General features: G+C 43.1%; 2 protein-coding genes across 2 annotated transcripts; both read left to right on the forward strand.

Annotated features, from left to right (window-relative positions):
* The first annotated feature begins 1,209 nt into the window (after positions 1–1,209).
* Positions 1,210–3,466, forward strand: LOC142216197 (uncharacterized). The gene is made up of 2 exons (XM_075283843.1): positions 1,210–1,335; positions 2,103–3,466. The coding sequence occupies exon 2, from the start codon at positions 2,134–2,136 to the stop codon at positions 3,223–3,225; it is 1,092 nt and encodes a 363-aa protein (XP_075139944.1). The 5' UTR covers positions 1,210–1,335; positions 2,103–2,133; the 3' UTR covers positions 3,226–3,466.
* Positions 3,467–13,344: 9,878 nt separating this feature from the next.
* On the forward strand, positions 13,345–17,035 carry LOC142217166 (gap junction beta-1 protein-like). The gene is made up of 2 exons (XM_075285357.1): positions 13,345–13,404; positions 16,316–17,035. The coding sequence occupies exon 2, from the start codon at positions 16,316–16,318 to the stop codon at positions 17,033–17,035; it is 720 nt and encodes a 239-aa protein (XP_075141458.1). The 5' UTR covers positions 13,345–13,404.
* Positions 17,036–18,539: the final 1,504 nt, after the last annotated feature.

Genomic DNA, 18,539 nt, shown 5'->3' on the forward strand with positions numbered 1-18,539 from the left:
GGGACATGAAACTGGGGGCAGATTAAGGGTGTATATGAAACTGGGGGAGAGATAAAGGGGGGACAAATAATTTACGGTTGACTGTAGGAGGATTATATTGTGTGAGAGCACGTGAAAAATGAATGAGAATAGGCGGAGTCAACATAAAAGTGGGCAGAGCCAAATTTGCCGCGGCGCGCACCACACGTTTTGTCCCTCTTTCTACTTTTCAAAAGTTGGGAGGTATGCTATATTCTTGGTTGTTCTTGGTAGAGAGGACAACTATGGGCTTTGCCAATCTCTGGCTGGCATGGAGCAATGAGGGCAGAGTCACTGGTCCACTTTTGTTCATTACAGGCTCAGTCCTGGGTCTGTCAGTGGTTTCCACCATTACTGCCCAGTTCTGGTCCAGATAAGGTCTGATGATCCAGACGGGAAGTTTGTTCTCATCTACTTCCTCTTTATATGTGGTTTTTGAGAAGTTGGTGCTGCGTCTTCTGCATCCAGGCTAGAGATCAGAGACTGAGAAGCAGGAGGGTTCGGGCAGTCCACCATGTCAAAAGCCGCAAATGTAAATGAGGAAGGAAAATGAAATAAGACCAAGGGATGTGTCAATAAAAATGACAGAAACACTTCTAGAAGTGTCCCATAATGATGCCTGTCTGGGAGGGACCTACTGTCTACCCTGAACTTCGTGGCTAATGAATAGAATTCCAGAGCAACAGTATAGACTGAAACACAGGGAGTACAGTGTGAAAGAGGAATTAGAAGAATGGACATTATCTCTATCCGAGAACCAACCATTCTCCCTGCTCCAGGAGTCCAGGCATGCTATACTCGATTCTGCTCCCTCTCCCCATATTTTGCCAGACTACCCCATTACTTACAGTATCTGCCAAAGGCAAATACAAATTGCCCCATATAGTTGCCCTCTTCGGGTACATTAGTCAGGATCTCACTATGATTTACTCCTAGGGATAACAGGTGGCTGGCAGGGTGTAAGTTGGCCCAATTTTGGACCCACCCTTTCCTTCTGCCAGGCTTGGCCTCCACAATCCACCCATCATCACAAAATGTTTTTTTTATATATCTTTTTCATATTATATACAGGAAATAAGAGTGATGCAGAGTAACGGTAGATGATATGAGTCACTGCGGTGAGGGGGGAGGTGTCTGTCCTGATTTACTTTCGACCCTCCCCTCAAAGGAAGTATAGAGAGAGAGAAGCCGCATGACACCAGCATATGCCACTTCTGGAGGAAATGTGGAGGTGCACACATTGACCCGCGCTCTTCAGGCTGGGATTTCGTAGGGTGAAGGCACAAGCTTTAGACCATTTTCGGAGACAAATTACAGGTAAGGATCCGGCAACCCAACATCTACTATTTTTTTGGTTTCTCGGGTCCCAATAGGAGCAAAAAGTCCCCATCACTTGTACAAGATTACAACTCCGTAGACTAGAATCATTTTCAGAAACCTTTACCTAAAAAGGCCTGAAGTCATCTAAAAATCTGCTCATGTCTTCTGCTGTGAAGACAATTGTGGTCCAGACAGAAGAAGTCTTGTGTGATAACGGCCACATAAAATCCATCATTAGATCTTCTAGAGTCTTCTGGGAACCTAAAGACCATAGGGGTTATTGGAAAAATTTACCATATGGAAGGGAGGACATGATTCAAGATGAACTTTTTAACGTCTAGTGATCATGGACATGGCAGATCTTAGTTGAGCATCTCGTCAAAGTCCTTAGCATCTTCCTCTTGTTTCTTATCTCCTCCACCATCGTGTTTATAAATTATTTCTCGTTTACAGTTCCAACCACAGGAAATTACTAAATCTTGTGGTACAGGAGAGGCCAGCACCCTTCCGGTACCTCAGGTTCTTCTGAGGAAAGGGAGGAAGGTACCAGCAACAGAGTCAAAATACAAAAAAGTAAAACCTACTCTCATCACTGGTGGACACATTGGTGGTCCTCACCAGCGTTGACCGATAGTGTTAGGTAGGGTCTCACATCCTTCACTCCACTATAAAAGTTTCACCCTCTTCTCTGACATTGTTGGGGTAGATTTTGAGATCTTTCTTATATTCTTTATGGTAATGTTTTTATTATTGTGTTTTTTAAGGGTTTCTTGAAAAAATATTGGAAAGACCATCATGGTGGGTCTACTCGGGAAGATAGCACTGCTCTTTGTGTTATTTACCTGTTTTTCATCCTTGGTCGCTGTTACCACCAATGGCCCAGAATTTGGAACTAGCAGTGTTGAAAATTTACCCACTTTGAGCATCAATAATTCACTGCTGAATGACTTTGCACCCATCAATCAGATCAATACTTTGACCGAACCCTCGGCCGAGGAACAAAAAGTGGATCTGGCAAATACCACTGATTCAAAAGTAACCGCTGAGCAAGACGCAAGTAGTAGTCTGACAACTCAAGAAGAAAAGGTGACCATCACAGCACCTACGACCTCTCTGGTACCTACCAAAGATGCTAAAGAGACTCCTGTGAAGGAAATAATAAGTGATGTGGCATCTCCAGTAACAACATCCACACCTGTTATGGTCACGTCAACCATCAGCAAAGACCCTTCACCTTCCAACTTCTCACTTAGACCGGTGACTGACCACATCCCAACTGCAAAAGATCCTCTAGATACAAGTCATGAAAATAATAAGACCAAGGACCCTGAGACTTCTTCTTCCCACCCATCCAATGAAACCAATGAAATTCCAACAGAAAAGGCCACACAGGCCCCTAAAACTCCCCCAGTCACCTCTCAGAAACCGAGCGACAAAGATAAACAGAAGCTTTTCATCCTGATTCTGGTTTTCATCGTGATCCTAGTCCTGATCCTGGTGGCCGTAGTGGTCATAATGGTGAGGAACAAGAGACGGAGAGGCTCTCAGAGCTTTCATAGCCAGAAGAGAAGCTCAAAAAAGCAAGATGTGTGGGCAGGGCAAGTCCCAGAGCTGGGTGATGGGAGGATCACACAAAATCCAATTGGGATGGAAAATGGGACGGCAGGGAACAAAGCGGAACCGGGAAAAGAACAGGAGATGGTCACCTTCATTAGTGGGGACAAGAAGAACGAGTCTGTGGTTGAGATAAATGAGTTGGGCAAAGGAGACACCTTGGAGGAGAAGCAGCCTTTGTTGGAGGACAGTTCACAAGTGAGTGGAGAAGCAGAGAAGCCTCCAGTAGAAGAGCAAATGCCAACTCTGACCGTGGAACAAATAGAGGTGTGAACAGAGGCTAAAAATACCGACCTGGAGATAAAGTGGAAATTCTATGTATAAGTAGTCATCATTGTGTCCATAGTCCTACAGTAATGTACAGCACTATTGTATACAGCCAGCAGCAGATAACATTGTATAGGCTTTATTACTAAAGGGTTAATCTAGTGAGCCCCTCAAAGATTGGAGCACTGCACCCACCAATTGGGTCAATACTTTGTCTGTCTATCTATCTATCTATCTATCTATCTATCTATCTATCTATCTATCTATCTATCTATCTATCTCCTATCTATCTATCCATCCATCTATCTCCTATCTATCTCCTATCTATCTATCCATCCATCTATCTCCTATCTATCTATCTATCTATCTATCTATCTATCTATCTATCCATCCATCTATCTCCTATCTATCTATCTATCTATCTATCTATCCATCTATCTCCTATCTATCTATCTATCTATCTATCTATCTATCCATCCATCTCCTATCTATCTATCTATCTATCTATCTATCTCCTATCTATCTATCTATCTATCTATCTATCTATCTATCTATCTATCTAATGTATATAATTTGCTCCAGTCCAGTTTCTGTCACTTTTCATGGACACTTCTCCTTCTCCGCAGACATTTTTAGAATATTTTTGCCTTTTTCATATGTTTCACTTTACATAAATGATAGTTAGTAGAATATTGTTGAATCTTTCTTGTATTAATAGAGGCGGCAGCCATGTTGTGGCCCCTGCACTCCCTGAGCGGGTCACCTCATGTCCAGGTAGTTGCCCCATGTGGTCTGGCACACATGATGGCCGCCGGCTCTGTGGTGCGGTTTTTCCGTCCGTTATTTCTGTAATTAGTCATTGAATATATTTTCACATTAAATATTTTTGTAATCTACTGATCATGGACTTCCTTCTTTATAGCCGGCCCGTCCTTACATCCTTTGGGGTTTGCTTCATGCTGGGTGGGGTAGCAAAATGACAGCCAAATAAACCACGACAAGATATACAACGCAATGTATAATACACACACCCAGCCTTCCTGTAATGTGAGGTGTAAGCTATTGCTCTATGTGACCAGCCAGTTGCTGCCTCAAACTGAATGGTGACATTGTCCGGTAACATAATCTTCATCCTATCCCCAATTTTTTCAACCTGCTGCAAATGGAGACAATGGCAGTTGCAGGTGTTGGGTGCATGTGGCCCCTTCTGTGGCTGTTTCATGCAATGTGTGGACCGCTGGGACTTGCAGTTCCACAACAGTTACGTGCAACCTATTATATGTCACAGCAGAGGAAGGGTTAACTAAAAGCAAATGAACAATATTAGTATGTATGACTACAATACGGTAACGTGTGCAGTACCTGCTGCAGCCAGCAGTGGGATGTGTTCCTATAGTCTCAGTGTAATAGGGGCACAGCACCCCCATCCCCTCCCCTCCCCCTGGGTGATCTCTAATGGTTTGCATATTTCTTAGCACACTCAAGACACTTCTGAAATGTTGTGTGTGTACAGCGCATAGCACCAATAAATACTAGAATGTATGGCGGTGATATAATAGTACCTAGAAACACGGAGCTCGCCCAGACAAAGGATTGTGTGACAACCGAGATCCGGCCTGACTGGTTATGCTCTCTGTTACAATGTATCACACACACATACATAGTATATCACATCACACACAGTAGATCACATTACACACCTAAGCAGGGCCAGGACAAGGCATTGTGTGTCCTATAAGGAATATTCTACCCTTGGACCAGACACCAGACTAGACACAGACCCCAAAATTAACACAGACTCCGAAACAGGCCCATAAACAAATTCACATCTGGACCAGACCCTCTAAGGCCCGGTTCGCATCTGCGTTCGGTATCCCGTTCCGGGAGTCCACTTGGGGACCCCCCGAACGGGATACCGAACGCATTAAAAAGCAGTTAGCTAAGAAACCACACAGACCCCATAGATTATAATGGGGGTCCATGTGTTTTCCATGCAGTGTCCGCACCAATCCTTTGTACTTCTACAAACAGTACTTTGCTCTACACATGACTCGTGCGGACACTGCGCCGAAAACACACGGACCCCATTACAGTCTATGGGGTCCGTGAGCTTTCATTGCTCACCGTCACCGCTTTTTAATGCGTTCAGTATTCGGTATGCATTGATGGTGGTCTCACATTCCCAGCTGTAGTGGGTGGTGAGATACAGAACCTGAAAGTCACAAGTTCTAAACATTGTTACCCTTCTGATCATCAGTGTATAAATATTTGTACCTAAATAAATGGACCTCCAAAATGACTAGAGACATCGCCCACTATATAAATACAACCGCAGATACATACACAGGACAGACCTGCACAAATATAATCATGTGATAACAGTTCCTTCTCCAGAAACAGGACCTGCACAATATTGGGATTGCACATTGCAGCTTTCTTGCAAATGTTGTGCCATTATACTTGGCCAGAAAACAATGAGAATGTGATATGAACTAGATTCCCCCCCAAATCATAGCCATGTGGTGTCCTAAGTGACTGTCTACCCCTCATCCTGGCTGTACCAAAAATATGTCACATACAAATACAGCATATCACATCACACACTGTATCACGCCCTAGGAGGCTGCTGTCTGTACACAACACCTCTACAAGAAATTACAAGACACTTGTGCTTTCTCATCAGACATCACGAAAGAAGCAACTTCTGCATCCGGAGACCACAAACCTCTCCGCTGATTTCACAAATTTAATTACGAAGACAGACACTATATGTAGCAAAGAGGAACAACAGCGGGTGAGAATACACTACAGTGATATAGTCACAAGCACCACTTCATCCCAGCAACTCATCGCCTGTAACCATTATAATACATCTGACTGTTTAGAACATCATATCCTCCAGTCACATCCAGAGCTGCAGTCCTCTAATATTGCTGAATTTTAAACTGCCAATTCTTCTCTTCATGTCTATGTCAAAAATATATTGTGTACTAATGTACCAACAACATAGCGCCAAATCATTAAAATAACTCTTTTTACAAAAATATAACTAATATAATACTGCAACTATGTACAAGAATATAACTACTATAATACTGCTCCTATGTACAAGAATATAACTACCATAATACTGCTCCTATGTACAAGAATATAACTACTATAATACTGCTCCTATGTACAAGAATATAACTACTATAATACTGCTCCTATGTACAAGAATATAACTACTATAATACTGCTCCTATGTACAAGAATATAACTACTATAATACTACCTCCTATGTACAAGAATATAACTACTATAATACTACCTCCTATGTACAAGAATATAACTACTATAATACTACCCCTATGTACAAGAATATAACTACTATAATACTACTCCTATGTACAAGAATATAACTACTATAATACTACTCCTATGTACAAGAATATAACTACTATAATACTGCTCCTATGTACAAGAATATAACTACTATAATACTACTCCTATGTACAAGAATATAACTACTATAATGCTGCTCCTATGTACAAGAATATAACTACTATAATACTACTCCTATGTACAAGAATATAACTACTATGTACAAGAATATAACTACTATAATACTACTCCTATGTACAAGAATATAACTACTATAATGCTGCTCCTATGTACAAGAATATAACTACTATCATACTACTCCTACAGTCCTATGAAAAAGTTTGGGCACCCCTATTAATCTTAATCATTTTTAGTTCTAAATATTTTGGTATTTGCAGCAGCCATTTCAGTTTGATATATCTAATAACTGATGGACACAGTAATATTTCAGGATTGAAATGAGGTTTATTGTACTAACAGAAAATGTGCAATATGCATTAAACCAAAATTTGACCAGTGCAAAAGTATGGGCACCTCAACAGAAAAGTGACATTAATACTTAGTAGATCCTCCTTTTGCAAAGATAACAGCCTCTAGTCGCTTCCTGTAGCTTTTAATCAGTTCCTGGATCCTGGATGAAGGTATTCTGGACCATTCCTCTACAAAACAATTCAAGTTCAGTTAAGTTTGATGGTCGCCGAGCATGGACAGCCCGCTTCATATCATCCCACAGATGTTCAATGATATTCAGGTCTGGGGACTGGGATGGCCATTCCAGAACATTGTAATTGTTCCTCTGCATGAATGCCTGAGTCGATTGGAGCGATGTTTTGGATCATTGTCTTGCTGAAATATTCATCCCTGGCGTAACTTCAACTTCGTCACTGATTCTTGAACATTATTCTCAAGAATCTGCTGATACTGAGTGGAATCCATGCGACCCTCAACTTTAACAAGATTCCTGGTGCCGGCATTGGCCACACAGCCCCAAAGCATGATGGAACCTCCACCAAATTTTACAGTGGGTAGCATGTGTTTTTCTTGGAATGCTGTTTTTTTTGGACTCCATGCATAACGCCTTTTTGTATGACCAAACAACTCAATCTTTGTTTCATCAGTCCACAGGACCTTCTTCCAAAATGAAGCTGGCTTGTCCAAATGTGCTTTTGCATACCTCATACAACTCTGTTTGTGGCGTGCTTGCAGAAACGGCTTCTTTCTCATCACTCTCCCATACAGCTTCTCCTTATGCAAAGTGCGCTGTATTGTTGACCGATGCACAGTGACACCATCTGCAGCAAGATGATGCTGCAGCTCTTTGGAGGTGGTCTGTGGATTGTCCTTGACTGTTCTCACCATTCTTCTTCTCTGCCTTTCTGATATTTTTCTTGGCCTGCCACTTCTGGGCTTAACAAGAACTGTCCCTGTGGTCTTCCATTTCCTTACTATGTTCCTCACAGTGGAAACTGACAGGTTAAATCTCTGAGACAACTTTTTGTATCTTTTCCCTGAACAACTATGTTGAACAATCTTTGTTTTCAGATCATTTGAGAGCAGGCTGTCCATGTTCGGCGACCATCAAACTTAACTGAACTTGAATTGTTTTGTAAAGAGGAATGGTCCAAAATACCTTCATCCAGGATCCAGGAACTGATTAAAAGCTGCAGGAAGCGACTAGAGGCTGTTATCTTTGCAAAAGGAGGATCTACTAAATATTAATGTCACTTTTCTGTTGAGGTGCCCATACTTTTGCACCGGTCAAATTTTGGTTTAATGCATATTGCACATTTTCTGTTAGTACAATAAACCTCATTTCAATCCTGAAATATTACTGTGTCCATCAGTTATTAGATATATCAAAATGAAATGGCTGCTGCAAACACCAAAATATTTAGAACTAAAAATGATTAAGATTAATAGGGGTGCCCAAACTTTTTCATAGGACTGTATGTACAAGAATATAACTACTATAATACTACCCCTATGTACACGAATATAACTACTATAATACTGCCTCCTATGTACAAGAATATAACTACTATAATACTACTCCTATGTACAAGAATATAACTACTATAATACAGCTCCTATGTACAAGAATATACAGTCCTATGAAAAAGTTTGGGCACCCCTATTAATCTTAATCATTTTTAGTTCTAAATATTTTGGTGTTTGCAGCAGCCATTTCAGTTTGATATATCTAATAACTGATGGACACAGTAATATTTCAGGATTGAAATGAGGTTTATTGTACTAACAGAAAATGTGCAATATGCATTAAACCAAAATTTGACCGGTGCAAAAGTATGGGCACCTCAATAGAAAAGTGACATTAATATTTAGTAGATCCTCCTTTTGCAAAGATAACAGCCTCTAGTCGCTTCCTGTAGCTTTTAATCAGTTCCTGGATCCTGGATAAAGGTATTTTGGACAAACAATTCAAGTTCAGTTAAGTTAGATGGTCGCCGAGCATGGACAGCCCGCTTCAAATCATCCCACAGATGTTCAATGATATTCCGGTCTGGGGACTGGGATGGCCATTCCAGAACATTGTAATTGTTCCTCTGCATGAATGCCTGAGGATTTGGAGCGGTGTTTTGGATCATTGTCTTGCTGAAATATCCATCCCCGGCATAACTTCAACTTCGTCACTGATTCTTGAACATTATTCTCAAGAATCTGTTGATACTGAGTGGAATCCATGCGACCCTCAACTTTAACAAGATTCCCGATGCCGGCATTGGCCACACAGCCCCAAAGCATGATGGAACCTCCACCAAATTTTACAGTGGGTAGCATGTGTTTTTCTTGGAATGCTGTTTCTTTTTGGACGCCATGCATAACGCCTTTTTTTATAACCAAACAACTCAATTTTTGTTTCCAAAATGAAGCTGCCTTGTCCAAATGTGCTTTTTCATACCTCAGGCAACTCTATTTGTGGCGTACGTGCAGAAACGGCTTCTTTCTTATCACTCTCCCATACAGCTTCTATTTGTGCAAAGTGCGCTGTATAGTTGACCGATGCACAGTGACACCATCTGCAGCAAGATGATGCTGCAGCTCTTTGGAGGTGGTCTGTGGATTGTCCTTGACTGTTCTCACCATTCTTCTTCTCTGCCTTTCTGATATTTTTCTTGGCCTGCCACTTCTGAGCTTAACAAGAACTGTCCCTGTGGTCTTCCATTTCCTTACTATGTTCCTCACAGTGGAAACTGACAGGTTAAATCTCTGAGACAACTTTTTGTATCCTTCCCCTGAACAACTATGTTGAACAATCTTTGTTTTCAGATCATTTGAGAGTTGTTTTGAGTAGCCCATGATGCCACTCTTCAGAGGAGATTCAAATAGGAGATCAACTTTCAATTGGCCACCTTAAATACCTTTTCTTATGATTGGATACACCTGGCTATGAAGTTCAAAGCTCACTGAGGTTACAAAACCAATTTTGTGCTTCAGTAAGTCAGTAAAAAGTAGTTAGGAGTATTCAAATCAATAAAATGATAAGGGTGCCCATACTTTTGCACCTGTCAAATTTTGGTTTAATGCATATTGCACATTTTCTGTTAGTACAATAAACCTCATTTCAATCCTGAAATATTACTGTGTCCATCAGTTATTAGATATATCAAACTGAAATGGCTGTTGCAAACACCAAAATATTTAGAACAAAAAATGATTAAGATTAATAGGGGTGCCCAAACTTTTTCATAGGACTGTAAATACTATAATACTACTCCTATGTACAAGAATATAGCTACTATAATACTACTCCTATGTACAAGAATATAACTACTATAATACAGCTCCTATGTACAAGAATATAAATACTATAATACTGCTCCTATGTACAAGAATATAGCTACTATAATACTACTCCTATGTACAAGAATATAACTACTATAATACTGCCTCCTATGTACAAGAATATAACTACTATAATACTGCCCCTATGTACAAGAATATAACTACTATAATACTACTCCTATGTACATCGCTGAGTTTGCGCAGAATCTGCTGCACACTCAGCTCTGCTGCATCTCAGATGTATCAGAGCTGAGTGTACGCTGCACTACTATAATACTGCACCGGAGATGAAGCAGAGCTGGCTGTGCGCTCAGCTCGACTACACCGGAGATGCTTACACCGGAGATGCATCGGAGCTAAGTAGACGGCCAGCTCTGCTACACCGGAGATGAAGCAGAGCTGAGTGTGCGCTGAACCCTGCTGTACACTCAGCTCTGCTGCATTTCAGATGTATCAGAGCTGAGTGTACGCTGCACCCTGCTGCACACTCAGCTCTGCTACATCTGAGATGCAGCAGGGTTCAGCGCACACTCAGCTCTGCTGCATCTCTGCGCATCTCAGCGCATGGCCAGCTCTGCTACACATCTGTAGTGTTCATCATATGACCATGGAATGTACATCACATGACCATGAACTGACTTGTATTCACTGGGACCTAGAAGAATGTATGACAGCAAGTAGAGACCTACAAAACCATGAGGAATTGATACAGAAACTATATTGAATCATTGTAGAACTTTTCATTATACAAATAATAACAGTTGTCTCTCAGTATTGGTCTGAAATTGGCCAACTTTAATTTCGGGAGGGATCTATATACGACTTGTGATTGGAGAGCTGCAGGTTACTGGTGATTGGGGTGTGACCTATGTATATGGCGGTATATGTTATATACATTTTGGCTGATGCTCATCACGCCTCTTCTCAGACTCTTAGATCCTGATGTCTCTATTAAGACCCGGCTGACAAATAGTCCTGTAGTATCAGATGTAACTGTAACCAGTAGTTGGGGCCCAGACAGTGCAGGAGACTAAGGGGGTAAATGACTGGGCTCAGAGATTTACCCATTAACCTATTGACCGCCATAGAACCCCGGGGATGTTCCCATTAACCCCTGCACTGCCAGTGACCCAGTGACTATCATTCTGAACTGATTTTATAGTGTGTGTGTGTGGAGGGGGGGGGGAGTATAATATTTCTTATCTGCCTCGAGCATCATGAGATCTTGGCAAACAAATAAAAAATGCCGCCTGACCAGTTACTGTATGATGCCTCACCAGCTCTTGTATGTGCTGTTTGTTCTAGATGACACTGATTTGATGCACAGCTGTCAACAGTGAAAGGGTTAACGAATCCTCCGACATGAGAGATCTAATCAGCCTGAGATCACATTCTAGTAATGATGTAGAAACCACCGCGGGTAGGAGAGCCGCACCTGAGCCGCACTCGCCAAGCCCACTATAGGTCACTGGACTTAAATACAGGCTGAGGACTGGTTCACATCAGCGTTCGGGTTTCCGTTCAGGGTGTCTGCTTGGGGACCCCCCCCAAACGGAAACCTATACGCACAAAAAAGTGGTTACCTAAGGAAACCTGCGGACCCTGTAGACTATAATGGAGTCCGTGTGGTTTCCGCATGAAGCATGCAGAGAGAAAAGTCCTACAAGTGGCAGAACTGTGCCCTGCAATAGAGAGGGGGCTAGAAATAGAGAATCTCCTCATAAAATCGGGAGCCGGTGCTGCATCCAATATACATGGGAAGAAGCCAATTAGTGATACCAGGCATACAGAGTGGGTACGAGGAATCGAGTCCTGAGGCACAGCGCCATTTAAAGGGCCGGGGTCCAGTCTGCCTTATATCATGTATAGTGACACTAGTTTGAGTTCATATCTCCGCTGCTGTCAGTGACAGGGACCCCAAGAATACACCTCACATCAAAAATGTTTTCCATCAGCCGTCATAAGAATCCTATTTTTTTCCTGTGGCCAAACAGGAGACAAGAAGCGTAGGCGGAGAACAAGAGGAAGGCGGTGCTGGAGAGTTTCCTTGCAGCACAGGGGCCACCTCCAGTGCTGCGAGAAAACTCATTAACATAATGAAGAAACCAGGAATATCTACCGAATGGCGGCACGGAGAAGACTTCTAAAGGTAGGGGAAGAATAGCCTTTCTTAAGGCTATTCCGACGTGGGTTTAGCTAAAAATGGAATTCTAATGATAGAATCCCTTTAAGCTGACGGTATCCTCGCTGCCATGTTGGTTGGGGCATTATTGGCCAACATCATCAATGCCGGGTCTCCACTCTCCAGTGACCGCTCCTCTCATGTCTATGGTACATGGTCCACTTAGTCTTCTCGACAATATCAGTCACAAAAGCCCTGTGTATAAAGAGCGCCCCTTAGGGGTCTACATGCCACAACTCGTCAGTTGTGTCTGTGAGGAATGAGTATCTACACGTCACTAATCCAACCCATGCACGTACATGAGCCAGCAGACACAGGTGACGTGCAGTTATAGATTGGCGGCTGTCAGGTACACGGATGCAGGTGGGTGTGGGAGCGCAGGGGGTTAATACATCATAGGAACTGGAAATACTGCATTTTCGGGATTTATGATATTTGAGTAGGGCTGGCCCCGTGACAATCCACCCCCCAACCCAGGATCAAATATCAGCTGTCGGAGTGGGAAAAACCCACAGAGCTGACGCTTCATCCACCCAAGAAATTAACACACTATCACAGAGACTGACCCCCAACGCTGACACCCCGTACACAGCCTGATAACCCCAAACCGAGGAATTGACACTCCGTCCACAGCTTGACAACCTCGGACCAAGGAGCTGACACTCCATACACAGCCTGACAATACTGGACCGAGGAGCTGAAATTTTAATCTGACCCAGGACCTGTAAAATCTGTAATCCTAACCTGCAGAGCTGACAATCTGATTTCCACCAAGAGGAGAACAATAAGTCTCAGCCAACCTCCTGCCAAGGCAGCAAAACTTACCAGAAACAAAGGTAAATTATTATATGTATCATTGAGAAATATGATGGGGGTTGTAGCGCTGCTCTGAGACTGTATCACACATGATAGGATTAGATACACAGCTCAGCAGACAGTATCACACATGAGAGGATTAGATACACAGCTCAGCAGACAGTATCACACATGATAGGATTAGATACACCGCTCAGCAGACAGTATCACACATGATAGGATTAGATACACAGCTCAGCAGACAGTATCACACAGGATAGGATTAGATACACAGCTCAGCAGACAGTATCACACATGAGAGGATTAGATACACAGCTCAGCAGACAGTATCACATATGAGAGGATTAGATACACAGCTCAGCAGACAGTATCACACAGGATAGGATTAGATACACAGCTCAGCAGACAGTATCACACATGAGAGGATTAGATACACAGCTCAGCAGACAGTATCACACATGATAGGATTAGATACACCGCTCAGCAGACAGTATCACACATGATGGGATTAGATACACATCTTAGCAGACAGTATCACACATGACAGGATTAGATACACATCTTAGCAGGCAGTATCACACATGAGGGGATTAGATACACAGCTCAGCAGACAGTATCACACATGATAGGATTAGATACACAGCTCAGCAGACAGTATCACACATGGTAGGATTAGATACACGGCTCAGCAGACAGTATCACACAGGATAGGATTAGATACACGGCTCAGCAGACAGTATCACACATGATAGGATTAGATACACAGCTCAGCAGACAGTATCACACAGGATAGGATTAGATACACAGCTCAGCAGACAGTATCACACAGGATAGGATTAGATACACAGCTCAGCAGACAGTATCACACATGATAGGATTAGATACACAGCTCAGCAGACAGTATCACACATGATAGGATTAGATACACAGCACAGCAGACAGTATCACACATGATAGGATTAGATACACCACTCAGCAGACAGTATCACACATGATAGGATTAGATACACAGCACAGCAGACAGTATCACACATGATAGGATTAGATACACCACTCAGCAGACAGTATCACACATGATAGGATTAGATACACAGCTCAGCAGACAGTATCACACATGATAGGATTAGATACACAGCACAGCAGACAGTATCACACATGATAGGATTAGATACACGGCTCAGCAGACAGTATTGTACATGATAGGATTAGATACACAGCCCAGTAGACAGTATCACACAGGAGGGGATTAGATACACAGCTCAGCAGACAGTATCACACATGATAGGATTAGATACACCACTCAGCAGACAGTATCACACATGATGGGATTAGATACACATCTTAGCAGACAGTATCACACATGACAGGATTAGATACACATCTTAGCAGGCAGTATCACACATGAGGGGATTAGATACACAGCTCAGCAGACAGTATCACACATGATAGGATTAGATACACAGCTCAGCAGACAGTATCACACATGATAGGATTAGATACACGGCTCAGCAGACAGTATCACACATGATAGGATTAGATACACGGCTCAGCAGACAGTATCACACAGGATAGGATTAGATACACGGCTCAGCAGACAGTATCACACATGATAGGATTAGATACACAGCTCAGCAGACAGTATCACACAGGATAGGATTAGATACACAGCTCAGCAGACAGTATCACACAGGATAGGATTAGATACACAGCACAGCATCACACATGATAGGATTAGATACACGGCTCAGCAGACAGTATTGTACATGATAGGATTAGATACACAGCTCAGCAGACAGTATCACACAGGAGGGGATTAGATACACAGCTCAGCAGACAGTATCACACATGGTAGGATTAGATACACAGCTCTGCAGACAGTATCACACATGAGAGGATTAGATACACAGCTCAGCAGACAGTATCGCACAGGATAGGATTAGATACACAGCTCAGCAGACAGTATCACACAGGAGGGGATTAGATACACAGCTCAGCAGACAGTATCACACATGGTAGGATTAGATACACAGCTCTGCAGACAGTATCACACAGGATAGGATTAGATACACAGCTCAGCAGACAGTATCACACATGATAGGATTAGATACACCGCTCAGCAGACAGTATCACACATGATAGGATTAGATACACAGCTCAGCAGACAGTATCACACATGATAGGATTAGATACACCGCTCAGCAGACAGTATCACACATGATAGGATTAGATACACAGCTCAGCAGACAGTATCACACATGAGAGGATTAGATACACAGCTCAGCAGACAGTATCACACAGGATAGGATTAGATACACAGCTCAGCAGACAGTATCACACATGATAGAATTAGATACACCGCTCAGCAGACAGTATCACACATGATCGGATTAGATACACAGCTCAGCAGACAGTATCACACATGGTAAGATTAGATACACAGCTCAGCAGACAGTATCACACATGATAGGATTAGATACACCGCTCAGCAGACAGTATCACACATGATAGGATTAGATACACAGCTCAGCAGACAGTATCACACAGGAGGGGATTAGATACACAGCTCAGCAGACAGTATCACACATGGTAGGATTAGATACACAGCTCTGCAGACAGTATCACACAGGATAGGATTAGATACACAGCTCAGCAGACAGCATCACACATGAGAGGATTAGATACACGGCTCAGCAGTCAGTATCACAGGCTTAGATATAGCTGATCTCTATGGGGCAGAGTTATTAAAACTGACTAAAAGCAAATCTCTCTGTTACCTATAGCAACCAATCACATTGCAGCTTTCATTTTGTATTCTGTGCCTGGTGAATGAGAGCTGCGCTGTGATTGGTTGCTTTGGGTAACTATGAGAGTTTTGTGTTTAGTGTGTTTGTATAACTCTTCCCCGTGTCTCTGCCATTCTCCGCTGTGTAGATGGCGATGGTCACCGGCCTCATCCCCATCCTCCGCACCGCTGTGGAAGCTACCACGGATTACACAGGGAGGACCATGTGGTTCGGCTTTGCGGTGGTCCGCCTCCTCGCCCTCTATGTATCTGAGATTCCTTGGGGTAAATTGGATCTGGACTTTGATTGTCGTGGCAACGAGACCTCGGAGTTCTGCCGTAAAGCGTGTTTCAGTGAACATTTCAACATTCCAGTCGTCTCCTTGTGGAATAGCGCCTACGTCTTCTTCGTGGCATCCGTTCTCCTCATGGAGCTCTTCACCTCTCAGCTCCGCCATAACCTAACCAAGACAGCCATGAAGAAGAAGATGGCGCAGAACGAGGGGCCTCTGGTGGGGACCTGGTCTTCGGATTTTGCCCACAAGGACATCATCCTGGACTTCCACCACCAGAGGTCGCTGCTGCTCCTCTACCTGATGTGCGTCCTCCTGCGCCTGCTGGGAGAGCTCGCCTTCCTGTACATCCTGATTGGGTGGCATCTGCCTCTGGTGTCCGGAGACCCCATTGAATGCTCCACCCTGTTGTGCCCCGGACCCTTCATGTGTCTGGTGCGGTTCCCAGCAGAGAAGCGCATGTCCCTCTATCTCCTTGGCTCACTCTCCATCCTCCTGGTTCTGTCCTGCGTTGTTTTTGGACTCTATAGTATCTGCCATTACTTGACCAAGTGTCAAACTCGTCGTGAGCCGTGATGGAAGATTCTTAACAGCCAGGACCAAAGCGTGCGCAGCTCTGGATGTGACTACACGATGTAACGGCAGAATTGTGACTGCAGCTACGGCGGTGACTGGAGTATAATACATGTAACAGTACAACTATGACTATTACTGGAGTACAGCACGTTACTGCAGCTCTGGAGGTGACTACATGATGCCACGGCAGAATTGTGACTACAGTTTTGGCTGTGACTGGAGTATAATACATGATAGTATTATTATAAGTACTGGACATAATACCAAGACTTACATTCTACCTCCTAGAATTTCAAAAGACTGAACTTACGTCACAGTGAATACCTTTTGATGCTTTATAAGTGAAAAGAGCCGGGTGTATTTTTGGTTTCTCAGATTCCTAGTATTTATTCTTTTATCTATTAGATGCAACAAGAGTTTTGGTTAAAAAAAAAAAAAAAAGAGTAAAAATAAATACAGACGACTGTGCTACTGTAATGAGCATCTCTTACCACTAGGTGACTCCATCACACCACTTAATGAGGTCCTTTCAACACCCCCTCCCCCTCCCCTTCACCATCACTATCTCTTTACATCCTTAAAGGGGCTCTGTCGCTGGATTTTCACTATTTTAGATAAACATATGTCTGAATAGGCTTTAAAAGGCTATTCAAGTCCTGCTAATCGTTTGTAAAAGACATCCCCCCCCCGTTTTAATGAATTACCTTTTAAACCTATATGTAAATGAGCCCTCCGTGCACCGTGGGCGTTTCTGTTCACCCCTCACGTCATACTCTGTTCACGCCCTCCTCTGTGGTTCTTGTATGTAAGTCCCTCCTCCTGCTTTTGATTCACAGCCTCACAACTGTCTTTTCCCTGCTAGTGGCACAGGACCTGTGATGACGTCACTACAAGGTCCTTCTAAGTAGTGATCTATGTAGAGCAGGGGCTGCAGCTCCCTTTTTCTATCATAGCATTGATCTACTGTACACATGGAGATCTATGATAGACACAGGGAGCTGCAGCCCCTGATCTGTACAATCTGTATAATGATGTAGTGACGCCATCACAGGGACAAGCCAATCACAGAGCAGTAGTGACACCATCACAGGTCCTGTGCCACTAGCAGGGAAGAGACAGAGGCTGTGAATCGAAAGCGGGAGGAGGGACTTACATAGAAGAACCACAGAGGAGGGTGTGAACAGAGTATGACGTGAGGGTTGCACGGGAACGCCCACAGTGCACGGACGGCTCATTTACATATATGTTTAAAAGGTAATACATTAAAACAAACGATTTAACAAACGATTAGCAGGACTCGAATAGCTTTTTTAAAGGCTATTCAGGCATATGTTTATCTAAAATAGCGAATATCCAGTGATAGAGCCCCTTTAAATAGCTGCTGCTCCACTGATTCCGGTGCATTTGGTATTTTTTCTGTAGCCCCCTCCATTCCTGAGCAATCATTTCTATTAGTTTCCGCACATTATACTCTCTGCTGTCAGGTGGGCGGTCTCTGTCTCTC

Source organism: Leptodactylus fuscus, chromosome 8 (assembly GCF_031893055.1).
Source record: "Leptodactylus fuscus isolate aLepFus1 chromosome 8, aLepFus1.hap2, whole genome shotgun sequence".
In the NCBI taxonomy this organism is placed as follows: domain Eukaryota; kingdom Metazoa; phylum Chordata; class Amphibia; order Anura; family Leptodactylidae; genus Leptodactylus; species Leptodactylus fuscus.